This window comes from Limanda limanda, chromosome 20 (genome assembly GCF_963576545.1).
Source record: "Limanda limanda chromosome 20, fLimLim1.1, whole genome shotgun sequence".
Lineage (NCBI taxonomy): Eukaryota > Metazoa > Chordata > Actinopteri > Pleuronectiformes > Pleuronectidae > Limanda > Limanda limanda.
Genome location: NC_083655.1, coordinates 10680727 through 10706765, shown reverse-complemented (window position 1 = coordinate 10706765; position 26039 = coordinate 10680727). Strand labels below are relative to the sequence as shown.

At 45.3% G+C, this 26039-nt stretch overlaps 2 protein-coding genes and 4 non-coding genes across 7 annotated transcripts; 5 read left to right on the top strand and 1 right to left on the bottom strand.

The window, feature by feature from the left end:
* On the bottom strand, nucleotides 1-12282 carry rdh10a (retinol dehydrogenase 10a). 2 transcript variants are annotated; one of them, XM_061093637.1, is made up of 7 exons: nucleotides 12148-12282; nucleotides 10233-10617; nucleotides 9156-9391; nucleotides 2866-2964; nucleotides 1622-1767; nucleotides 721-852; nucleotides 1-604 (listed from the first exon to the last, which is right to left on the bottom strand). In XM_061093637.1, exons 2-7 carry the CDS (start codon nucleotides 10516-10518, stop codon nucleotides 481-483), a joined length of 1023 nt encoding a protein of 340 aa, XP_060949620.1. In that variant the 5' UTR covers nucleotides 10519-10617; nucleotides 12148-12282; the 3' UTR covers nucleotides 1-480. The 2 variants fall into 2 exon arrangements, with proteins under 2 accessions (XP_060949620.1, XP_060949621.1); XM_061093638.1 differs by lacking the exon at nucleotides 12148-12282 and having other exon boundaries at nucleotides 10233-11058.
* A 65-nt stretch (nucleotides 12283-12347) lies between these two features.
* rpl7 (ribosomal protein L7) lies at nucleotides 12348-15696 on the top strand. The gene is made up of 7 exons (XM_061093639.1): nucleotides 12348-12399; nucleotides 12886-12985; nucleotides 13107-13273; nucleotides 13998-14135; nucleotides 14719-14828; nucleotides 15192-15405; nucleotides 15654-15696. The coding sequence occupies exons 1-6, from the start codon at nucleotides 12386-12388 to the stop codon at nucleotides 15398-15400; spliced, it is 738 nt and encodes a 245-aa protein (XP_060949622.1). The 5' UTR covers nucleotides 12348-12385; the 3' UTR covers nucleotides 15401-15405; nucleotides 15654-15696.
* LOC133027307 (small nucleolar SNORD12/SNORD106) lies at nucleotides 13830-13922 on the top strand. Its single transcript, XR_009683267.1, has one exon. It is a non-coding gene; the product is annotated as a small nucleolar SNORD12/SNORD106 (small nucleolar RNA).
* LOC133027304 (small nucleolar SNORD12/SNORD106) lies at nucleotides 14248-14339 on the top strand. Its single transcript, XR_009683265.1, has one exon. It is a non-coding gene; the product is annotated as a small nucleolar SNORD12/SNORD106 (small nucleolar RNA).
* Nucleotides 14890-14982, top strand: LOC133027305 (small nucleolar SNORD12/SNORD106). Its single transcript, XR_009683266.1, has one exon. It is a non-coding gene; the product is annotated as a small nucleolar SNORD12/SNORD106 (small nucleolar RNA).
* Nucleotides 15454-15547, top strand: LOC133027311 (small nucleolar SNORD12/SNORD106). The gene has a single exon (XR_009683271.1). It is a non-coding gene; the product is annotated as a small nucleolar SNORD12/SNORD106 (small nucleolar RNA).
* Nucleotides 15697-26039: the final 10343 nt, after the last annotated feature.

Sequence of the window (26039 nt, the reverse complement as noted above, 5' to 3'; positions counted from 1 at the left end):
GGGGTAGTTTGACTTGCTGCATTGAAAGAAAACAACTGGAATTACAGTGCATGTCTACAAAAATAAAATAAAAGTGAAAAAACTAAAGATTCTTACTGTTTGTACAGTAACATACTGTATATTTCCACAATGACACTAGAAAAAGGCTGGTGACTACATTATGTAAATAGTTCATTATTGGATATCTTTTCTGTATGATTTCAAAACTAGTGACATAGTATATAGATGTTGGTTTCTTTAAACAAACTTAATACAAAAAAAAAAAAAAGACAGAACAAAGTCAAATAAATCCTTTGTGTAGTACACAGCTTTCTTTGCTCCAGAGGAACAATGTGGTAAACCTTTGCATTTGCTCAATGCAAGCGCACCAGTTCTAGATTCAGTCTGTTTCTTCTTCCTTCCCCCATTTTCATCCTCAGTGGTTGTTTCCTCATGCCTGCACGTGCAGGTGCCCCTGTTCGTTTTTGCAAACAGCGCCCCCTAGATTCCATTCTTCGCCTCGTTGTTGTTCATGGCCTCCTTTCTCTGAGCTAGGAAGGGGTACATGCACTTGTCGGCGCCGAGGAACCGGTACATGCACACAATGGCCTCGAAGGGCAGGATGCTGCGAGGAAAGGGCAGAGGTCAGATTAGTGACACGGGTTGAAAAACATGCTATGTACTGAGGGAGCAAACAGGAGGAGGTAAAGAGGGGACGTCAGACTGTCGCAGGCTGCTCACCTTTTCATGAAGTTCACCATATAGACGATGCGAGGTGTGCAGATCATGTGCTGGTCGGTGAGGATGGCCCTCATGACCTGCTTCACGCAGAACTCTGGCTTCAGGGGAGGGAGGAAAGGTTCAATCTCCTTCCTGAGAGGGGAGAAAGATCCAATTCTTATATTTTCTTTTATTATAATAGGTTTCTGATTTGTAGGTTGAGAGGAAGACCAAGGGTGGACAAACTACAGGACAGATTAGAATACAACTTGGAGGAAAATGTAAATAATACATACATCTTGTTTAGGGGACTGATATTTATATGTGCAATTTGGAGCAGATCCTATTAAAAATCTGGATCTAGTGAATTTAAATGTGGTTTCATTAGGGGGACTGTGGCCGAGGGATACACGCTGTTCTGGTTATCACTTTGGAATTCACTTTTTAAAGAGTGACAATTGCATCAAGCTTTAGCCAATTATGAGAAAGGTGATAATGGTGAAACAGGATGTGAACAGTAACAGTAATTGCTCCGAGCGCTGGGACAGTACAGCCGCCCGCTGACTGCGGCCGTCAAACAAAGTGAAGGCTATTAGAGAAGCCGGGGAGGGGTGGGGTGGGGGTGGGGGGAGGGGGGGCAGGTGCACCTGTTGGGGAGGTTCTCCTCTCATGGGAAAGTCGCTCTCTTTGTCTGAGCAGATCGCCGACCGGAGGAGTTTATAATACTGTACGTGTGTGTGTGTGTGTGCGTGTGTGTGTGTGTGCGTGTCACAAAAACTAAAAACCCGTCAGCTGCTGCTTTGAAGTTCAAAAGGTGTTTGTGAGGCATTTTCATGTGGTGAAAATTACAGATGACAAACTCCGACCAGGTGCAAGGAAAGAGACAATGACACCAGGGCAGCGGTGAAAAGGAAAAACCCACCTTATCCTGCAGCCCTTGAACATCCCGGTGTCGACCAGGTACGGGCACACCAGCGTCATCTTGATGCCGTCCTTCTCCGAGGCCTTCAGCTCGTGGCTCAGCGACTCGTGGAACCCGATGGCACCGAACTTGCTGGCGCAGTAATCCTGAGGGAGGATGGCGAGCGAGAGAGAGAGAGAGAGAGAGAACAGGTTAATCCTGTAAAGCTCTGCCCCAGCCTGCGCCCAGGAACCACAGAGAACATTAGCGCACATGGCCCGTGGGCACAGAGGTCTCTCCTTGCCGTTAATGACACGGCCACAAAAAAAACCCGGAGCGAGCCTGTCCGATGCTCTACTGTTTCATTAGCATTCTTCTCCTGTGCATCAGGAGACTGCTCAGCTTGCTCGGAAGGGTTTGATGTGGTTAGTTGTGGAAATAATCTTTTAAAAAAAAAGAGAAGGGCTGAGCAAACACAGATGCACGTCAATAAACACGGGGAGGATAAAGAGATGAACTGTGCCCACATGACAAGTGAGGGCTTTGGTTCCCTGGAAATTAATGTGCTCATCTGAAACCATTCAAGGAAATCTCTGCGAGGCATAATCGCTTAACAAAAAGTGACTACACTTCATTCCCTTTGAAGGGGACTTAATCATTATGGATGAATGTTTTTACAAAACAGCACATGTGCAGCTATAAAAACAAAAGGGCGAGGGATTAGTTGTCTCTGCAGATCGTCTGGAACTTTCTCTGAAGTGAACCGTTCTAGGAGAGCTACCCGTTTACTCGCTCTGTGGTTATAGAGATAAATGAGCCCAGTAATATGCATTAAAATAATCTGTGGTGGGGAAGAGGGATAATAAAAGATTTGTAAAAAAAAAACTATAGGAAGGAAAAGCAAACGTTTATCCGATGACAGCTGCTGTGAGCTGAATACTGAGCGAGCATCAAGTGGCTCACAAAGCAGTGATGAAGATGTCTCTGTCCCTCGGGGAGCTGTCAGCTCGTTCTGGCCCCGGGGCCAGAGCCCATTAGGGGCCCCACACCCCCACTGCTGCAGATAGAGGAAACTATAAGAGGCTCCCCAATGCTCATCTGTGTCCCTTAATTTAACGGGTGGAGGGACAACCAGAGAAAAGGGGCCTAACCTCCCCCCGGCTCAGTGTGCAAGCTGGCATGCCGACGCTTTTGGAGAAAAAAAGCACTGTTTTTGGATGGTGGGAACGATGGGATGTGTATGTGTTGTTGTGTATGATACTAACCTCCACTCCAGCTGTGCTGAATAAACCCAGAGAGCTGGCAACCGTCACAATATGACCATGATTCAGCTCCAGCATCTTGGGGAGAAACGCCTTGGTGGTCTGGGGGAAGGACAGAAGAGACAGAAGGGCAGAGGGAAAAAAAGAGGAAGGTTAGTTCACTTGTGCAGTTTGTCTGTGCCAAAGCCCTTTGATCGTCTCGGCCTCCCTCTTGTTCTCCTTCTCCGTTTTGGCCTCTTCTCCATGGTGATTCAGAGAGAGGCGTTTGAATGAGAATTCATAACAGACACCAGAAAAAAAACTGAGCGCTGGAGGTGAAGCATTTAATCGCTTAAAGACGACACAGGTTTTTCCTCTTTGTGGCAGGTGTGAATAAGAGAAGGAAGAGGGGGATGAGGGTTTTCCCCTGTACAGGTAGCCACTGATCGGGGGTGTGGTGTGTGCGCTGCGGTACAATCTGTTCTTTTCCCACACAGATCTGGTGCCCGTCGCCGGGCCGGGCTCTAAAGAGCCGGTGACAACACCAATCATAGGCCTCCGTTCACTCAGCACTTCCAACAATACAATTCAGCCGATCGTCTGCCCCGAGCAGCAGTCAGCCGAACAATCTGTGGCCAGACGGGGGCCCGAGATGAAAAGGGTTTCAACCGGAGCGCCACGTGAGAGCCAGAGTGCTTCCACCCGCCCGGCCAATGGGAGCTGGCGAGCTGGTGAGAAGAGCAACACCGGGGAGGGAGATGCGGAGAAAAGACACTCGACAGCGGTGGCAGCTGATTAACCTGTGGATCCATTCCTCAAGTCGGCCTGTCTGCTGACTCTGGAGCTGCCCTGGACACAGCAGGAGCCAATCAGCAGGTGTGACATGTGACGGCCATGCTAGGAACTGACCAATCACTCTCCCACTAGGAGGTCTGCAAACAACCGGCAGGCCTTTTGTTGGGAGCGGAGCCGGAGCTATTCAAGTCAGATGTGCGCTGCCATAGTGAGGACCAACACACACCGGCTGCACCGCTCTCTTAATGTCAGAGGTTAGAAAAACACAGAGGGCAGCTTTTAAATTACAACGCTGAAAGAATAAACGGAGAAATTGAGAATGAATCATTGCCCAGTTGTGAAAAATTGGACTCCTTCGAACACTGGAGAATTGGGGTCAGCTTCTATTCCTTCTGAGAGTTTTCAGTGATTTTGTGTTTCAGCTTCAGTGGTCGGTACAGTGTGGACGCTCTGCCAGAGAAATGATTCAGCCTCCTTTGTAAACATTTGCTGGAGGGGGGGGCAGAGAGCCAGAGAGGGAGAGCCCGGTACCAGGTAGTACAGCCACGAAACCACAGGCAGGGGAGGAACAGCCTCATTAAACCTGCAGCCAGAGATTAACTGCATCGGACCGACTGACTTCCAGTGCAAGCCCTGTCGCTCTGCTGGTTTGGTGCGGTAAATAAAAAAACCTCTTACGCAATAAGTCAAATCCACGCAGAGGAAGCGGATGACTTCATCGCGTTGGAGTTCTATTCTACAACCAGGTACAGTATAACTGATCTGACTCGGCTCCAAACATCTGCTCTCTTCCTGAACATACATTTGGAAGTTGCTTCAATACTCAGCTCCTCAAATGATATGGGGCCCGAGGAGAGGGAGAGCAGTGAGGCCTGGGCGAGCCAGAAGGGCAGCGGGACGAGGGAGAGAGAGAGAGAGCTGCGTGCAAATGAAGCATTAACTTAAGATATGCCCGTACCTGTTCTCTGAGCCAAAGCTTCCCCACTCCCACAGCAACGTTCAGAGCGACGGGAACAACTCGATTTGGCGCCGCTCACCGAGACCGACGCCAACACTTAGACGCAACCGGACGAGTTTGCTGAGTGGTCTGAAAATAAGTGGAGCTGATGGAGGAGAAGGCTGATTCCCGGAGGCTCGACGTGTCCGACCGTCCCGTCTCTCTCTCTCTCTCCGACCATGTCCTGCTTCTCATGGCAGCTCTGGCATGTGGGTATGACCTCCTCTGACCTCTCGGACACAAAATGTGTGAAGGCGACCGGGGGGCTCGTGTCTTACATCAAGAGCCGCTGTAATTGGGTCTCAACGCTCCCTTGTTCCGCTAAATTACCCGCTGACACAGCCGGGCCTCCTTGGCCCTATGTGGGGGTGCCCTGCCCGCTGCACCCCCCCTAATTGGTGTGTGTGCCCCCAGGAGCATTTAAGCCACACAAAGCCTCCTTGCAGCTGGGGTGTCAGGCTGTATTAGTGCTAGCGTCTGACCAACAGGAATATGAACAAAATATTGGCCTTTGCGTCGGACCAGATGGCCATTTAATTGGGCTGACTTCTCCCCGAGCGATAGAACGAGGGAGGGAGAGAGAGAAATGGACTCGTCTGATCCTGCAACAGATCGTGGAATTTGAGTGGGTTGGGTTTCGTGGTGGTCAGGGATGATGGATGCAGATTGGTCATGTTGCGGTGGCCATGCTATAGTCGGGCGAGACACCACTACAGTCGATTACATCCCTCCCCTCAAACAAGCATCGAATTTACCTCGAATGCAATATCAATAGTCGAGGGAGGAAGTGGCGTCAATACGGGACGAACACTACAAGTCCCAGGATCCAATGTAATGACCCATTAAAACTAAATAGACGCAAAAAACGAAAATCACTCATGTTCGATGTTTCTGAACATTTCAGGTTCTAGTCATTTGGTCGTGTCGTTCACTTTTTTACCCCCTAACAGAAGAGTCTCTTTGAAAAAGGCTTCACTGATTAAAGTCCTCGGGCACCAGACCTTGGCCACGAGGACTCCGGCTTGTGAATGTTTTACTTGAGGAGCTTGTGATTCTTTTCGCCCGGTTTCGGTTGCTTTGTAAGAACTCAATTATTCTGTGAATAATTGATATGAACATATCTGATAAAAGTTGATAGTGATAAAGAGTACAATATCACAAGAACCTAACCTGAGCCCTAGAGCTAAACTTCAATTTAGAAAGTTTGTTTTTTTACCAGACAATTGAATATGTGATTTGATTTAATTTCCCTCTTTAATGAATTCTATCCCAATTTGAATTGAATTAAATCGCTCATAAACTATTTTCGATAAATAGTCATTCTTTGACTCTAGTCTTTCAAACTTGGTGATTTGAGTTTCTTCTCAACCCAATGATGATAGGAAACCAAATATGTTAATGTGTTGCCATAAGACATCATGGGCTCTGTGAAATCCTAATGGGCATTTTCCCCAATGGAAAAATGAGGAATAAGACCAGACCCATCCCTTGCAGTATAACAGGTATGTGCTCGGGGTGAGACCCAATACAGGAGAAGTCATGGCTCGCTCCACTCGGGTGGGGGGGTACAGGTGCGCTGGGCCTGAGGAGGGGGGGGCCCATATAAAACCAGTCAAGTAGGACCCTTCTGCCTGGCTGCCTCCTTTCTCTGGATCCAGCAGGAATGCGTCCTTCGGAACTTGGCTCCTGTCGCCTGGCATCTTGTCAAGTTGATCCGCAGACAAGAAAGCAATTGTCAGATAAAGTGGGTCAGCGGTAGCTTAGCATTACCCTCTCGCCTTCCTTCCTTCCTTCCTCTCTTCTCTCTCTCTCTCCTGTTGCTCTTTTTCCCGCCATGTCACCGTCGCCGCGCTGCGCTTTTCGTGTCGTCGCGCGCAAGAGAGAGAGGTGGGAGGAGCCAACGCTCATTGTTCATCATCAGCCACCTGTTGGGTAACCAGCTCAAGATGCTGAGGAGGATTTCCTCTCAACCCCCCCCCCCCCTAAAAAACAAACTCTGGTGGAAATGACATCCTCGCATGACTCAAAACTGAGACCCATCGAAAATCGCCAGCTGGACTAATCAGAGCGTCAGACAAATTCAATGTTATGACTGCTGCCCCCCCCACCCGTCTCATAAAAACCTAAAGGGAGCGAGAGACTGAATCATAATTGTTCTCTCTGTGTGTGTGTGTGTGTGTGTGTGTGTGTGTGTGTGTGTGTGTGTGTGTCTGTGTGTGTGTGTGTGTGTGTGTGGCAGAGCTGGCCTCCATGACTCCAATGCAGCTGCACCCACTGCTCCAAATCAGATTGGGAGGAGTCAGAGGGGCCTGTGGAAGGAGGACAGAAGAAGTGTGGGGTCTGAGACACACACACACACACACACACTCACACATGATTACCCCCCCCCCCCCCCTTTCCTGCTCATGTCAATCCCGGCCCTATTCCCAAATGAAAATTTACACAGAACACAACTCTTTTCTCCTCCTTCCTCTGGATTCTGACTTTGCTTATTTGTGCATCTCAGATGTTTCACATGTCAGAGGCTTTGAACCTGCTGTAATGCTTCGTTTGAGAAACTTCTACTTTTGGGAAATGTCATAATCTGGATGGGATTAAAGCTGGGCGGAGGCTGAGGGGTTTTAGCGACTCGACAGATCTCCTCTGACGTCTCCCTTAATGGCTAAAGTCGAGATGATGTTTTGCCAGAACGTGACACTGGACAAGCTGAATGAGATCAACACACTGAAGAGAAGGAATCTCCAGCTTTGCACTGTCCACTGCTGATTACTATAAATGTGTGTAATGAAAAGCTTAACAACAGCAGGAGGAGTGAAGAAAGCAAACTTGCAGACCTGCTTCTGTAAACGTAATCTTTGTCTAACAGTTTAAAAAACATCCTGTATTCATTAAGTTAAAAGTCTTTAAAGCATCGAAACCCAATAAACAGTTTTTAAACTCCACTTCAAGGCCTGCATTGAGGCTATTTGTCGATTCATAAACCACAATTAAACAATAAAAACCTGCGGTAAAAAAAAAAAAAAAAATGGAAAGGTTTGTGTGAAAGCACCACCTGCATGCAGTGTGAGAGTGTCCCATGTTTGTGTAAGACAGGGAAGTGGACAGGTCCCTGTTAGTCTAAGCTCTATTCATGTAGCTTGTGTCTTTAATGAACCACATCCTCCATACTGGCTGTCGCCATTCATTAAGTGCTTCTTTCATCTGCCTCACCCCCCCCCCCCTCTTCGCTCCTACAGAAACCACGCTCACCACAGAATATGGGCGAACACAAACACAGACCTCTATTAAGAAATCCCAAATCTGCCACCCAGTCTCTGGACCCTGACTCCAAATCCTGGGTGTAAAAGAAACGTGGGGATGGCCGGCCGAGAGGCGCGTCAGGGGCTGAATGGAGCGCCCATTAAAAAAAAAAAAAAAAAAAGGGGAAGAAACACACAACCTGAGTGACTGACACACACAAGAGATTTGCATGCTCAATTAGTGAGCCTCACAATCGCCGTGGTTTCATGGTATCATGGTGAATGCACAGGGAGCCAGAGTCTCAAAACGAACATCACCCGCTCCACTTGATGCGTTGCTTAATGTGTTGTGACAAAGATGGAATGGTCAATTCAGAGGGATGCAAATGGGCCGAGGACACATTCCAAATCCGGAAAAAACTCACTCCACAGCAGACCTGTAAACCCAATGTGTGCCAAAACCACTCCAACAGGTGTCGCAGCCAAGCAACACAATCAATTCTCATTACTGGGGGTTTTTTTTCTTCCTTCGGAGGAGAGGGGGATTAAATGCCTAACAACCGACTCTCAATCCCACCGATGACGTTGCTCCTCAATTGACTTCTAAACGCTGTGGCAACCACCGTCTCCACACTCCTCCTCAATGGGTTGCTCTAGCCCCTGGCCCTGGTTGTACAACACTGCAGCGTACGCTTATCTCAAGTGCAACACACATTCACTCCATCAAGTCCTCACGGCCTCTCAGATAAGTATTCACACTGGGGGGGGGGGGAAGACAGCGCCAGAGGGAACGGAGCCAGAGTTTCAAAAATCTGATACACAACAAATCACTCCCTGCCAACGAAATGTGGTGAGCGGTGGAGGAGAGACAGACCCAGACCACGTACAGGAGAACCCACCCACCCCTCCACCCACCCACCCACCCCCCTACTCTCTCTGCTTCATTCACGGAAGTTTGATTTGTGCGGCAAAAAGAGAGGAGACGGAAGGGGCTGACATACCGGGGGGATCCTCGGTGATCTGGATCTGCCAAAGAGCAGCAACGGCAAAATGACTTTCCTCTGAGCCGAGCTGGAGCGTGAACACACCGGCCAACTATTTATGGTCATATTTCCTCAATACTTGGGGAACACACACACACAGATCTGATTCCTGAATTTGTTTGGCACACACCGGGATGAGATTGTGAACAGGGTGGAAACATTCCAGTGAACCTGGTATCCCCGGCCAACACGTTCATCCCCAACATCCTCTTATCTGTACTCCTAGTGTTTCCAACTCACCCAGAAGTGTGCGTGGCAGTTGACCACCAAGGTGCGTTCGATCAGCTCGTCGGGGCACTCCAGGAGGTGGTGTCCGGAGACCACGCCGGCGTTGTTGATGAGCATGTCCACCTCGCCCACCTCCCGGCGCACCTTCTCGGCCGTGGAGTACACGCTCTCCCGCTTCCCCACGTCACAGGCGTACGTGTAGACCTGCGGCTGGAAGGGGGGGACCTCCTCCACACCTCCGACCGGTCCTGCAGGGATGGAGAGAGGGATGAGATCAATGGAAGACACACACACACACACACACGGTTATCCCCCCTTCTTTCCTGCTCATGTTAATCCCAGCCTTATTCCCAAATGAAAATTTACACAAAATACAAATCTTTTCTCCTCCTTCCTCTGGATTCTGACTTTGCTTATTTGTGCGTTTCAGATGTTTCACATGTCACAGGCTTTGAACCTGATGTAATGCTGCGTTTTGAGAAACTTCTACTTTTGGGAAATGTCATAATCTGGATGGGATTAAAGCTGGGCGGAGGCTGAGGGGTTTTTTAGCGACTTGACAGATCTCCTCTCATGTCTCCCTTAATGGCTAAAGTCGAGATGATGTTTTGCCAGAACGTGACACTGGACAAGCTGAATGAGATCAACACACTGAAGAGAAGGAATCTCCAGCTTTGCACTGTCCACTGCTGATGACTATAAATGTGTGTAATGAAAAGCTTAACAACAGCAGGAGGAGGAGTGGTGAAGAAAGCAAACCTGCAGACCTGCTTCTGTAAACGTAATATTTGTCTAACAGTTTAAAAAACATCCTGTATTCATTAAGTAAAAATGGGTAAATGTCATTATCTGGATGGGATTAAAGCTGGGTGGAGGCTGAGGGTTTTTGTTTGCAAATCGACAGATCAATGGAAGAAGTTATTGGATTTTTTTTTAACACACGGGTGATTTTATTGCTCAGGGTCTGTTGCACACTTTTGCAGACCAATTGAACAAAACAGAATACAGTGCAAGACTTTTAAACCTCCGTGCGTGAAAACCTGCGCAAATCCAAACACGCTGTAAAGACACAATCTGAGCTCCACTCACCGTCCTTGGTGCTGGGAGCGTCCAGCTCGTGGTAGATCTGCCGGACCATCTCGGCCGTCTCCTCGTTGCTCTGGCTGTTTATGTCCCACAGCACCAGGATGGCTCGTCTCCGGGCGAACTCCTTGGCGAAGAGGCGCCCGAGGCCGCTGCCGGCGCCGGTGATCACGCACACCTGCCCGGCCACGCTCTTCTCCTTGGGCCGCACCACCCACTTGGCCCCGGCGGTCACGAACGCCCAGAGCACCTTGAGGATGACCACGAAGAACTCCGCGATGATGATCATCATCTTTTGTCGAGATCAAACTCAAACCCCGAGGAAGGAAGGAAGGGAAAAAGAAAGAGCAGCGAGGAAGGGAGAGAGAGAGAGAGCTTCACCTCCTGCAACCTGTTTGCGGAGAAGTGCGGTTAAAACTTGGATCGAGGAGGAGATGAGATCCGGTCGCCGGCTGCAGCCACAGAGTCAACACAAGCAGCTGCTGGGATCTGAGCCTCCTTCTTCCTCTGCTGCTCCTCTCTCATCTCATCCTCAGCCGCGTCTCCCTCGCTATTTATTCAGTCCTCCCATCAGCGCCGGGCCCAATAGGACTGGGACCTGCGCGCCGGGTGCACTCATCACACTCCGAGGTGATGTAACCTGCAGGGTTTTACTTAACACTGCTGTTTTCACCAAAGTCACTGGAAGATCAGAGACATTTTTTTTTTATTTTTTTTTTTATCACATGTGCGTCTTCTTTTTGCTTTGGATTTTAGATCTATAATAAAGATGTTTATAATCAGAAAACGTGCCATGTGGCAGATTGTAATTCTACCCTACTGGTTTTGATTCCTTTCATGTGTGATCTTGTTTTAATCTTTTTTTTTTAAATATATAATAGATAGGATTTGCGATTAGGATTTTAGGAACGTGTAAATTATGAGATTACACTAGTACAATTAGCAAAAATCAGAGGACATTTTCATTGAAGAAAATCTCAATTTTGTCATTTCTACTTCTACTATCTACTTGATTTAAATTGGAAATCTAAAAAACATCACAGCTTTTTTCTGGTAATGATCCAGTCTACTCTTATATGTGTGTGTGTGTGTGTGTGTGTGTGTGTGTGTGTGTGTGTGTGTGTGTGTGTGTGTGTGTGTGTGTGTGTGTGTGTGTGTGTGTGTGTGTGTGTGTGTGTGTGTGTGTGTGTGTGTGTGTGTGTGTGTGTGTGTGTGTGTGTGTGTGTGTGCGTGCGTGCATCTGCAGCAGCCTTTGTGCATGGCTTTGCCCATGTTTGGTGTTTGGGGGAGGGTCAGACTTCTGCAGGTCCTTTACTGATGTGAGCTGATGTGCCAACATGTGATGATTGTTCTATAATTCAGGTAAAGACACTGCATTTAAAAAGAAAGGAATGGTGCAGCATTAAAAGCGGCATGTGCAAAAATGTTTAGTTAAAGTAAAAGTAAAGATGAGAGTGTATTTACAAATATTGAGGTCAAGTAAAAAGTAGGGGTAAAACAGTACTTTTACTTCACTTGACTCGACTCAAAATAGCTTTAAACTCTCAGACTTGGAATCAAAGCCAGTCCATCAACACAATGTGTTATGGTTGTATAACCTCGCTGAGCATCACCCTGTCTGGGTTTTACAACCTGAAGGTGTTTTCTCTTCTCTCCTGAGACCCTGCAGAGAAAAACTTTACCTCCACACGCTCCTTCATTCTGAGGCTTTTGAAACGACACGTGTGCGCCCCCTATTGGTTCAGCCAGCGCAGTACCACCATGGACAAGTGAACGTTTTACGCAACAAACGTACATTAAAACCAATTTTATGGTCAAATAAGAAAATTTACGTACGATTAACGGAAGTTACCTTCAACTTTACGGTAATGTTAAACTTGTAACGCCACTTTTTAAAAGGTAAAACAAAATAACAACTTACCGAGAAGATGACGCTGCACGTTTTAAGGCAATATGTCCAACAACACACTATAGTGATCCGACGCCATTAATTTTATAATATAATATATTGACTTTTAGATTATATCGCTGAGCTTGTGTTTAGCTCTCTGAAGCGTCACAGTCCAATCAGGCATGTGAACGGACAGCCCCGCCCCGGGGTCCTCAATCCTATATCGCGGACATGCGCATAAGGAAATCCCTCTTTCTCGGTGGACGCAATGGCGGACGCAGAGTGAGTGTTTGCTGCTGAACAGAAATCTGATCACATCCGCTGTTATAATGTGCATCTTTGTCCATTTCACCTCCGGGATGATTAGTGTAGTTTCCCGGCTTCATGCTCAGGGCGGTATTGTTAAGGATTGTGGGATTTGTTGTGATATTATGGCGATTTCGTGTGAAGCCGGATAGTCAGAGTACAACATGGCTGTCTGTAGCCCCCATGCTACTTATACGTGGCTAGTTTCAATGCTAATGATGAGAAGCAAGGTAGGAGCTTACAGTTAAATGTGTAATGTGTTTGTAGTTATGTTTATTCATGTAAGCTAATGTTCGGAGGTGTTAATATAGCCTGCATGGAAGCCGGCTAGTCACCAGCTAACATGCTAGCAGCTACATTCGGAAGAAATGGTTTCTCGTTAGTAATTAAACAACGTGGGTTTACGTGATGTTAGTTGTGTGCTTAGGAAAGAGTCGTGACGTGTTCCTTGTCTTCTTACAGAAAAAAAGTTCCGGCCGTCCCGGAGAGCCTTGTGAAAAGGCGAAAGGCCTTCGCCACCATGAAGGCCATGCGTGTCAAGAAGATGCTGTCTGAGAAAAAAGTAGGTCCGACGACGTGAGACATTCTCTCTTCTAAGACCTTGTGTTTTTACTTGTATGCGTTTAATCAGCAACTCGTCCATCAGTCCCGGTCTCACTGAAGATGGGTGCGTGTGTCCACAGGCCCGCAAGGTGACCAGGAAGCTGATCTACAAGCGGGCGGAGAAGTACCACAAGGAGTACAGGTCCATGTTCAGACGCGAGGTCCGTCTGGGTCGTACTGCCCGCAAAGTGGGAAACTACTACGTCCCAGCTGAGCCCAAGCTGGCCTTCGTCATGAGGATCAGAGGGTGAGTTGTGAGTCTGGTGTGTGGGAACACAACTGTCCTGCTTAGCACAACGTTGATGGCCACATTTACATGGATTTCTATTTACATCTGATTATGATTCAAATATCAAACTTCCGGTTTGTGATCACATGGCACTTGAAAGCTTTCCAAATTTAGTTCTCGTCAATTAAATCTTAAACACCTATTGCCTTTTTTTTTTAAGTTGTCAGCATGTATTGATGGCGACTTAAAGACTATACAACTCTTAACATGCATGTGTATCAGTCAGGACATATTTGGACATGTTAGTGTCCAGAACATTAATTCAGTAACTCCTTAATGTCATATATATATACATGTCATTTAGGTGACTCTTTTGTCCAAAGCGACTTAGTACACAACATTTATGAGGGGCCATTTAGGGGTTCAGTATCTTGCCAAGGACACTTCGGCATGGGGAAGAGTGGGGATTGAACCGGCAACCTTCTTGTTTGAGAAAGCCCACTCTACCCCCTAGGCCACATCGCCCCCCAATGTAGTTAAACATATCAATCCATGTAAATGTTGTGCTTCAGGTCACGTGGTTAATGATGCACACTTTTTTCCCCGTCTTATCGACTGTGCTGAGAGAAATTCTGTAAACTAAGCCAGTTTTGTCTGAAACCACACGCAATAATGAAATTTGAGAGAACCCTTTTGACTCTGAACTAGAATCATGCTAATCACACTTCCTGTGTTTTTCCAGTATCAACGGTGTCAGCCCCAAGGTCCGCAAGGTTCTGCAGCTGCTCCGTCTGCGCCAGATCTTCAACGGCGTGTTCGTCAGGCTGAACAAGGCTTCCATCAACATGCTGAGGATCGCCGAGCCTTACATCGCTTGGGGGTAAGACATTGTCTCTGAGATGCAAATGACCACATGTTTTTATTTTTTATTCAGATCTGATCCGTTTTGAGTGATCACACTAGAGATAATGATAAAAGCACAGATTGTCTGGAATGTGGTTAATGATGCTCAACTTTTTTCCCCATCTTATCGACCCTGGTGAATTTCGACTGAAAATAAGCCAATTTAGTCTGAAACCACATTCCATGACTTAACTAGATCCTTTACAATGTGCAGTATCTGTCACATGTGGTGAAATATTCAGTTCATCTATTGTCGTTATGGAGCAAAGCCACAAATATGAAAAGCAAATGTTTATTTGTAATCTAGGTCTTTCAAAGCTCATTCATCCAATCTGAGTGTTTATGGCACCAAATTGCATTGGTTTTTAGCCATTCTCTCAAACTACCATTGACAGATTTGTTGGGTGTGTATACTCATCTCACTGATGCTGATACAGGTTTATATTTTCATAAAATGTTATGCAGCTGGTCAGTTGCACTTTGTAAATTAGTGCTTAAAATGATTCCATTTCTTGATTTGAACTAATTTCAAAGTATTTGTGTCCCACCTTTACCCCCAGATACCCCAACCTGAAGTCTGTGCGTGAGCTCATCTACAAACGTGGCCACGGCAGGATGAGGAAACAGCGCATCGCCCTCACAGACAACGCTCTGGTGGAGAAGGCTCTCGGTATGAAATTGTTAAACATTTCAGAGGAGAACCTGATGAAAGAAAATAACGTGATCAGCTACATGTGGTTAATGATGCACACTTTTTTCCCCGTCTTAACGACTCTGCTGAGAAAAATTCTGTAAACTAAGCCAGTTTTGTCTGAAACCACACGTCAGTCTGACCTTACCATTATTATGTTTTTTGTTTAATATTTAAATTTGAAAAGTAGCATAATGACTGTCTGGGTGAAAAGCACAATCACTTTAATAACAGTCAGCCCTAATGTCCAATATTATACTGTTTTTGACCATTTTTTTCCTTATCAAGAAAGGGTAGTTGAGTAAAAAGTTCAGTTTCACATTAACACTTTTTTCCCATCAGGCAAATATGGCATCATCTGCGTCGAGGACCTCATCCATGAGATTTACACAGTTGGCAAGAACTTCAAGCCCGCCAACAACTTCCTGTGGCCCTTCAAACTGTCGTCCCCCCGTGGTGGCATGAACAAGAAGACCACTCACTTTGTGGAGGGAGGAGACGCCGGCAACAGGGAGGATCAAATCAACAGAATGATCAGGAGGATGAACTAAAAGATGTGAGTTCATGTAACACTTGTAGGTGTTGAAAGTTGCAATGTCTTTAAGATGTGGTTAATGATGCATAATCTTTTTTCCCCATCTTATCGACTATGGTGAAAACCTAGCTGAAATTAAGCCAAATATGTCTGAAACCACATCTTAAGCCTTTAAGCATCAATTCACTTACTACAAATGCTGATGAGAGAAATTAATGCAGCAATTTTATTTCATTTTTAGATTATAATGGTGTCTTTTTCTCTTTCAGGTTTTCAAAGGACTCATTGTACAATAAAAACGTTGAGAAAACCCATCTTTGTCTGTGTGTGTGTTTTCCATTTCATGTATCAAGCATATTTTTTATTTTGTATCTTTTCCGTATCAAATTAAATTTGGTGTTTAACAGCATTGGCTTGTTTTTTCATGTTTTAATAACGAAATGACAAGAGTGACGACATGCAAATAACATGAGCATTGGTTTAGCACTGCTTACAAAAATGTGATTGGAGATATAGTTGTGGAATTTAAGTGTTTTTTGGGCAAGACTTGTCCTAAATGTGACTTCCATCTTTTTCAAAAACCAAAAGAAAGGTAAAGTGTTTGGAAAGTCTTCAAAAAAGCTCACGTAGAAAAATAATATACAGTCACAAATTAACTGAAGAGGACATTTCATGATCTATTTTATGAACCAGCCCCGTTGTGCTGTGTCATGGTAGAAACCGTGCACCATTAACCAGTTAAATTAAACATGTCGGCTAGCCTCCATCTTCAGTAACGTTTCCATGTCCACTCGACCTGTAATGAGCCCTGTCACCATGGCAACCTGGTGTCGCAGCATCGCTGCTCAGTGATGATCAGACTCCTCCGTTATAATGACCGCGTTATTCTCCACTTCCGCCCAATAACGGGATTATAATGTCTCTATGGCGGCTCCCAGCATGATGACGTTCCAGGTGAACTCTCTCCCCACGGCCGAGGCTCCAGCGGCCCTGCGGGGCTCGAGTAGCCGCGGCCCGGACGCCTCCGCCGGGCACCTCGCCTACCGGAGCCTCGGGATGGGAGCGGGCGGAGGGCGAGCCGCCTTCCGACAGAAGAGCCACATGAGGCGGACACTTCCTGTCCCGCAGCCGCTGAGCAGTGAGTAAACATGCTACATGTATGTGCTACACTACATGCAGCTAGCTAACATGTGAGTGAGGACCACTCTTCGTGTGTGTTGTAGAGTGCGTAGAGGAGGAGTCCTTCATCGGGGGCGTCATGTTCGGGGGGTAAGATGTTTTTATAATACTTTATAAACCTGATGATAATAAGGTGTAATCAGATGTAAACCTGCTTATTGGAGGTGAAGGTGGATTTGTCTGAACGAGCAAAACCCAAATCTACATCTCATAGGAGATAAAACAGCAGTTCATCCTGTAATACATCTCCCAGTATGACTTCATTTATTGATCTTCCAAATTCATGTGTAATTTTATAGTGCTGTGATACCGCGTTATACCAGTAGGGGTCGCTCTAATCAGCAGGCTGTACAAGGAATGTATTTAGTTGTAGATGAGTTGTGTCACTACTCAGTAGTTTAATACTTTCAATAATAGCTCAGTTATTTGATCAGAATCAGCCTGATTTGCCATGTGTACACGTACTAGAAATGTGACTCTGGTGTAGTTGTGCTCATTTAGAAATGCAATAAACAGATCACAATAATCTAGGAAAACCACTGTGCATCATATATGTTTATGATATTTTACTCTATAAAATATCTAAAAGTATTAGTTTACGCACTGCATACTTAATTATTTGTGGTATTCAAGCTGTTTAAATCTGTGCTTGTGTGACTAACAGTTTCACATTTTAAATGTGCATGCAGGTCGCCTAACATGACCAAAGAGTCTGAGAATAACGATCCAGAGGACGTCTGTGGGAGACACTTCCTCTTTGATCACAAATGTAAGAACTGCAGATTAGGAGATGTCCTTTTCACTCTTACATTTATGGGATAACATTGAATTTTAAGGCATGTGCGTGTCTGTGTCTTGTAACCTGACAGCCACTAGGTGGAGCTGTAACCATACACAAAATACGCAGGTCCCATTGCAGGGACATCACCTGTCAGATATTACAACTTTTAATTCAGAATCAACAGCTCTTCTCAAATTGTTTGAATTAACGAAGCTTTGAATGACAGAATTGTCCGTTATAGCCTTGAATAGCTCAATCTAAACTACTTTCAGGTGCCAGGTTTGAGAGAACCAGATCCGTGATCCCTCCCCTGCTGAGAGACCACCACCGACCGGGCACCCTGCACCCCCTCTCCCTCTCCAAGGAGCTTTCCCACAGCCACGCCGGGCCGCCCTTCACTCTGGGGTAACCGGCACATTCACGTCACTCAGTCCTGGGGTTGTCACTGTACCACTTCAAAGCATATTTCTGGAGACAGCTGCACAGATTAAACCAATTATACTGAGCCACTGTTTCATCGATGACAATGTACGAGAAGGGGGAGGAGAGGAAACGGCTGCCAGATGCAATTAATATTTGGACTCGCATCATTTATTTGTCACAAAGAAGATTTCAAGCTTTTAATGTTCAACATTGTGGTATTATTGAGTTATTGATCATCACTATAATATCACAATTATTATCACTATTAGTCATCCATTTGTGGGAATGTTCCATTTTGAGGAAACCTAAGCTTTGTTAATGAGGGAAATCTGCCTTTGCTCTCACATGATACTTATATCTATTAAGGCAATGGTGGGAAAACATACTTCTTGTCTTTTCACATAAATTTAGTGGCTTTTTAAACCTCGATCTAAACTAGATTTGGCTCAACAGTCCCCATGAGGAACCCCATGTAAAAATCCACTAGATCCCCTTTTTAATTTGGATCTGCACCAAATTGCACAAACTTATAAATATCAGTCGCCTTAATATGTCTGAACCTTTCATCAAAATCCATTAATTATTAACTGAGAAGTCAAGGAAAATGTGGAAACAAAGTCCAATCTCACGATGTTCGGAATCCAGCCTTGCCCAAATCAATGGATTCTTACCTGACCCACAATGCATCCTTTCATCAGGTTTCCTGGTAATAGATCCAGTAGTTTTTGCATAATTCTGCTAAGACACAGGCTGACGAAACATAACCTCCTTTGGCAGAAATAATAAAATTAGACTAATGGCTAAGTTTCACACGCCCATCAAATATCCTCACCTCTCCTTTCCAGCTACCCTGAAAGATACGAGCTGAACCCGAGTCCAGCCATCCTCCTTCCTTCCACTTTATTCCTCAACGGCAGAAACACCTTCTCAGTGGAAAACTGTAAACTCAGCAGGTATTTCCCACCTTTAAACCTATATCACTCCATGCCAATCAATAGTTCTCTCCTTCAGTTCTCACAGCTATGCTTCTTCCATTGTCCTCTTGTCCCGCAGGCCTAAGGTGAACTATCCATCCTACAACAACATATTGACTGTTAGAGACAATCACACAAGTGAGTTATTCCAGAACTTGGACGGTGGGGCCATGGTTTTAAGTACATGGTTTTTCCGTACTCAGGTATTTGTCGTGGTCTTAACACGTCAGCGCTGAACTCCCGGCCTGTGTTGCGAGTGAATAGGAAAGTGTAACCTTCAACCTGTACAGGTGTTTGGGACATTGATTTAGTGGCAGCAAACATGTCATTTTAATGGATTTTCCTTCTTCAAACAAAGAAGCCCAGATCCCGGGCCTCTCTGTTGTCAGTGCAGGGCACCTTGTCGGCCGCGGTACATCACTGAGGTGGACAAGGGGTCACACGGAGAAAGGGAGTGTTCCCTGTTGCCAAGTGGAGTGCGGGTTCTTGTTTCAACAGTTTGCCCCAGATTCTTTTCAGGGCTTTTCTTGGTGCTGCCATTTTCCTTTTAGATTTACTCCATTTCATCAAATGGACTAGTCACACTTCGTTTTTTTTAAGCACACTGTGATGAAGCAGAACAAAGTATCCAAGACTTTACTGCTCATCTATATATATTTAATCGATACCACTCACAGATTGAGGAGATGTAGAAATAGAGAAGCAGGACAGTCAGCGGCGAGGTGTTAAACATTGAAATGAAACATTGATTTGTTCAAACAGGGCTGTAAACCATAATTGTGGGAAATGTCCATTTACAGTGTGTATGCTCTTCTCCCTGACTGTTTCTTTTCCCTTTCTCATCCTCGCCACGCAGGCCAGTCCTATCCAGACCCGGCGGTCGGAGCCTCTCGCTCTTTTATCCAGAGGATATCTGAGCTGTCCTCTCTCGAGGCCGAGTCGGCGAGACAAGAAAAGCTCAAGAAAATGAGGAAACTGAGAAAACCTCCATCCTGACAATCACCTTTGTCCCAGTCGCACCGGTCAAGGATTAGAACCATTGAGTCTGTGCCAACAACATCGGAACAAAATAAAACGTTAAGGGAACCGTGTTCATATCAGTGGCTCGCTCTGACGGCTTGTTTATCCTCAGTGATTTTAGTTTCCTGCTTGTCGTGGCTGCTCTTCACGTTTTGGGATTCCTGACTGCAGCTTCTCTGTTCTAGGGACCACACGTAGTATTGACTGTGGCAAACTGCAGCATTTGCCCGACAATAAATAATAAATCCCTTTCCCGTTATGACTCACAGTTCCCTGTAGTTTACCACTCAACAATCCACAATTTTATTTTAGCTCTTTAATGGCTTGTAATGGCTGTTACGTAATACTGCCATATTTCTCGCTGTATCATCAGTAGGTTGCAGATGCTGTCCGGCTGGGATCTCATTACAACAGTGTTTTGATGATTGCCGTTATATACCAGTTACAAGTTGTTCAGCGAGTTGGACATCTATGTATATATTAGATAGTTTAGCAAAACTATTATTGTGCCTTGTAATATGTCTTCCTGCAATTAAACATTTATTTTTCATATCTCAATAACTGTGTCTCTTCTGTGACCCATTATTTTTCTTTCTGCTGAACACGGGCTATTAAAGGGAGCTGCATTCGCTACAGATCGACCGCCACAGTCCCCAAAGTGACGAACAAAACATAATCTGAATTCCATAATCTACGAGACAGACACAAAGCTGTGCCCCCAGATCCCAGAATGTGGTACTTTCCCACATAATGCATTGTTTTGTGGCTGTGTAGAGGGCAGCTAACGTCTGTGAGGAGTCTTGTCCATTGTGTTCGACAAAGACACCAGTCAGAGAAGTTGTCGTTTTTGTTTAGACAGAAATGAGGACGTCATTAGCCGCTGTTATTTGAAGATATTGCAGACGCCGCATGAGGCTGTGGCTCTGATACAGTGGAAACACCAGGACACAGGGAGGACATATCTCTGAAAGCACGCACAACCTGTCATGTGTCACATTAACAAAGTCTCCTCTCAACCCTCTTATCAACTTAAATCCTTCATTTTAATACTAAGTCATTTAACATTTAACTCAGCATGTTGTACGCAATTATGAAATGCAGAAAATGACATATTTCCAAAATGAAGTCGTTGCAGCTGGTCCTCTTATCTCCACCGTGTGTTATCTCTCCAGTGCAGTAATTTTCAGCTTTACCCAGGACTAATCAGGGAACACAGAACACGTCCTGGATGGTGCACATCAGTGTCATTTGAAGGATGACAGTATCCTGCAGTCTGAGATCATTTAGAACGAAGGCAGACGGGACTCACAGTGACAGATGAAGGCTTTTTGATGAAGTGAAACGCTTCCAAGTGAGAGATAAAGGGTTTTTTATTTCATTATTTTTGTGACATCTCTATTTGATTAAACAAAGCGGAGACGGATAGGAATATTCAAGGGAGGATAGTCAACAAAGACTGACAACTGGGATCAGGATTCACATAGGATTGAACATTTTGGCCACAGCTTACATTTTGAAACCTAGGTGTAAACTGTGTTTGATTTAAATGAGCGTATTCCTCATATTAGATAGAAGTGTGCAGACAGTGTTTGTCCCCCCCCCGTCCCTCTGTGCGGATCGTAAGGTGTGCATTTCAGGGACACACAGTGACCTAGAAAACCCGGAGCCATCCCACGTATTCATGCTCGGTGAAGGGCCTGTGTTCACGCTCAAATGGAGGCTTGGTCTCTTGCAGGGATTTTAGCGTCCTTTACAAGTGGACTGAAACAAAATGACCTGGAACAAACAGTCAACAATGAGGTCTTTAATAAGAGCCGGGCTGGGGCCTGCCAACAAGTGGTTTATCGTTTCACTGCAAGTTGACGCAACTGTGAACCAGGACAGAACCAGACCAAGAGGACAGCACTGGTTCTATTCAGCCAGTTTCTACAGGTTTTAGAGATGTGGAGGCAAAAATACTAAATTGATTTATCTTTCCTTTTAAAGCACAGACCGCTTCAGGTGCACTTTTCTTCAGTTATTAAATCCATGATGTAGTATTATAAATGCTGTCTTTTCAACAAAGAGTATGAATATTTCCTGAAACACTGCTATAGAGAAGAATAGCCTGGTTGTGTTAGTGTTTCACCTGACTTGATATTGTGCCAGTCGACTCCATCAGCAGGGATCGAAGAATGTAGCCTGTCTGCCAAATTATTACTTTGCCAACAACAAATCAAAACTGCCCTAAATATATTTGGGTCGGTATGAGGGTAAAAGAGAGTTTTGGGCCCAGGGATAAAGATCAGTATTCGATTACCTTCAACAATTCACTATTTCGATGTGTTAGCTGTAAACTGCGACAGAAGCTGAATCCCCATAAGTTACTGTGGTTCATTTAAAAAACAGAGGAGATTTGAGATGTTTGCTGACAAAACATACAGAACATTTAAAAACCATGATAAAATCTTGAATCTTGTGTCATTAGCATAAAAGTGATGAGGATATGGAAATAAAAAGGACCTAGGATGGAGCCTTGGGGTACACCACAGGAGGAGGATGAAAGTTATCCGCAAAGGATCCTTCTGCACACTTTCCAATCATGTGTGAACCTGCTTCTTGGAAGTTACTGATTGTAACTTAGAAATACTCTAGTAACATCGCTTAACTTTGAATTCTTATGTTGAAGTATTGGCTACTTTTAGTGAGCATGATACTACTGGAGTTTGTAGATGATTAGCTAGTATACTAGGAAAATAGCTAGTAGGCCAGCTGTATCCCTAAGTGTCACGTACTTGTGCTAAGCTGTGCTAACGGGCTGCATCTTTAGCTCTATGTGTATTGGACAGACATGGGAGTGGCATCAATCTTCTCTCTCAACTCCCGGCAATAAAGAGAAAAGGTGTATTTCTCAAGATTTCCAACCACCCTTTGACACTGATTGACGTAGCATTGCTAAACTCGTTGCAGTACAATCTTGATCAGTTAAGCGATATCTCTCTACATGTCTAAAGAATCATATTCTCTGTTTGCAGAGAAATATAAATTCCAATAAAAATTCTTTGTTTATCAAGGCCATAACTCTGCGACTGATTCTTCCTCCTCTGTTGTGAAACCAGTTCGGGGTCTAAAAAGATTAAAAGATCCTAAAAGATAGTTACACAGTGATCAAAACAAATGCTACACGGGTATAGAGGCTGCATGAGTCAACAGGAACTCAATGGTAATCTCTGTGTATTCAAGTGGTGCACTCAGAGGTCAAATAGTTGTCTCTGCCATGATATATACACAGAAGAGCCCAAAACTGATCCACCGCAACAGAGTTACTACGCTGCAAAAAAGCTCTAGTTTATTTACTTGTACTCTCTGTCTAGAATTTCCAGATGAGAAAATCTTTTTTTTACCGTGAAAGAGTGTTTGCAGACACATTTTTACAGCTGCCTGGAAGGAATGTATAATGTATTTTCCTATATTTGTTCGTATGACCTCAAAAATACATTTAATTAAAAGTGAGATGTGTCATGTTCGCCAACAAATACACGAGCCAAAGTATTACTGAGAAATTCTGAAATGATTGTCAGATTCAACCCTTAATGCATAGCTTTGCATTTTATGATATTTGTACACTTGGTAACAAACACACACACACACACACACACACACACACACACACACACACACACACACACACACACACACACACACACACACACACACACACACACACACACACACACCGAGGTCTAGAGGCCTAACCTTTCCACTACTTGCTGACCTGTCACAACAGCATTTATGAAAGCCCCAGTGACAGATGCCCCATCTCCCCTATAGTCATTATCATTACCTGAAGTTCATCTCTGTCAGAGGCCGAGGTCAGTCCCACTCCCCCCCCCCCTGTCCTCCTTCATCCGCCTGCTGCTGCCTCTAATATCCTCATTGATTTACATACATATGGAACTACATGCCAGGACAGGTGACTGATGAGGGGACAATTATCAGCGATGATGTCAGGTTTTTCGGGCAGAGGAAAAACTTCTATCAATATAACTGTCTTTGTTGTCATTACTCTGGCACAGCTCCGAGGCCGGCCGACCTGCAGGGCTGCTGCCAGGCCGCCATCAGTCCTGGGGAAGCGTGCTATCATGCATAAACTATCACTCAGTAATGGCCTGTAATGAATGGAACGTCATTAGTGGGATGTACAAGGTGACTCGTCATAATAGACGCTCATGAAGAGGTGAGGGTGTTAAGTCCTGAGGTGCAGATGAGACGCTGCCACTTAAGTGTAGTTATCTGTCTTCTTCAAGGGAAATTCATCTGGATTCACCTGATCAGCCTCATCAACCTCCACCTTGAAAATGGGACCTGACGGAAGCCAAGTCAAACATCCACCTTCTCCACTCTTTAAATAATGACTCAGGCAGCTCACTGTCCTCGTCATTCATTAAAAAACAAGATAAAAGACTCACAGACTATCAAATGCCACCAAATGGACAAATGCACACATAGACGTATAATTGAATGAACACTCCCCAGAACACACACACACACACACACACCTCCTCCCAAATGTTCAGATATAGCAGTGGAGGGAGGAAGTCGGAGACAGCTGAGCTATAAATTGAAAGGGTCGTGGACAAAGGCTTCCATTCATGAGACAGAAACTGAGTGTCCTCATCAGCAGGAAACAAACTCGCCCTAATTAGCCTGACGAACTAATAAAATATTTGGTTAAGGTTAATAACTCCTACGGTCATGTTTCGTTTTTTTTTTAGCTCATGCCTCATTCAGCATTACATTTTGTGTGCAATATATTTGCCTTGTCATTAGTTTCTGTCAAACCTTATGGAGGCTTATTGTGTGTTCACGTTGTGCGAGATGTTGTTCAGTGTGTGGGTGAAACTGAGCGGGTGTGACGTCATCAGGGGACCTTTCACAGCACGTGGCGAGATTAAATGGTTAATTCTAGCATTTGTCAACACGTGTTTTGAAACCATGGCAACCCAGGTCGGGCGTTCCCATGGGGACAGCCACCGTTTGCATTCCCCATATAGGCGAGAGAGCCCACCCTGCCGTCGCCATAACGCCCAGAGCAACAAGTGGAGGAACGCACCCTCTCACTCAAAACCAAATCTGATTAGTGTGTCTTTGTGTGTCTCTATATATCAGATAACCTGAGCAGGGTGGGTGCATGTGCATGTTGTGAGTTCAGGGTCTGACACTGCAGCCTGGGAGCAAGTTTGAAGATCATAAACAATGTGTTGCCTCACATGAACATGGGGCTAAATCCCCTTTTCTTAGTGTACATGAGTAGAGGGGGGGGAACCGCGGGTTTGTGCGTGAAGCCTGATCGTCTTTGACAAGTGCACAGTAAGAGCAGGAGGTGCAGGTTCGGGGGCCTGTCAGAGGTAAAACACACACGCTTTGATGTGCACTTCCAACGTGCTGAGGCCACAGCAAACTGATGCGGCTCCAGGTCTCGCCTCAGCGGACGGATCAAACCGCCGCTGAGCATTCACTAAATGTGTGGGTCGGCCTGAGTGACGTCTCGGGGGCATCCCCCCTTTGTTTTACACAAAATAAGGTGGAACGAGACAAGACTCACACATTTGAAATGACTGATGATAGCTGGTGTGATGATGCAGCAACAGAAAAAACACACAACCGTTTCAAAATGAGCTCCACCAGGAAGGTTGTGCTCTCGTTTGTGTCTGTTTGTTTATATGCAAGATTACACAAAAAACGCTCAACCGATTTCCATGAGATTTTGTGGTGGGGTGCGGCATGACCTCAGGGAGAACCTCTTAGGTTTGGTGTGGATCCAGGATCTTTTTTCACTGTCACCTGCATTGCGACATTGGTGCATTTTTCTACATTTTGTTGTTGACATATTTACAGGAACTGACTGATGAATGTGTAGAATAAAGGGCAGGATCTAATGAAAGTGAATATTTGTGGAGGAAATTTTATTTACCAAATATACTTATGCATCAACTCACGGGGTCAATTAGGGTTCAACTTCCTCCAACTTTATGAAACACTGATGCAGCCACATGCTCCTCACTGATGCTGTTGCTGATGATTATGGTGAAGATGAAGACTATTACTGTCGCTTGACCGACCTGCTCCATAGCGAGAAGAAGAATCAAAGGACCCAGGGAGACCCCCCTCTGCTCGGGGAGAGCTTGTTTTTCCAGACGGCGGAGGCAAAGTATCCTGATTATTACAAATAGCTGTTGCTCCTGAAGCAGCGGGCTCGGGGAGGTCTCATTCCGCGCGGACGCTCCCTGCGGAGGCCT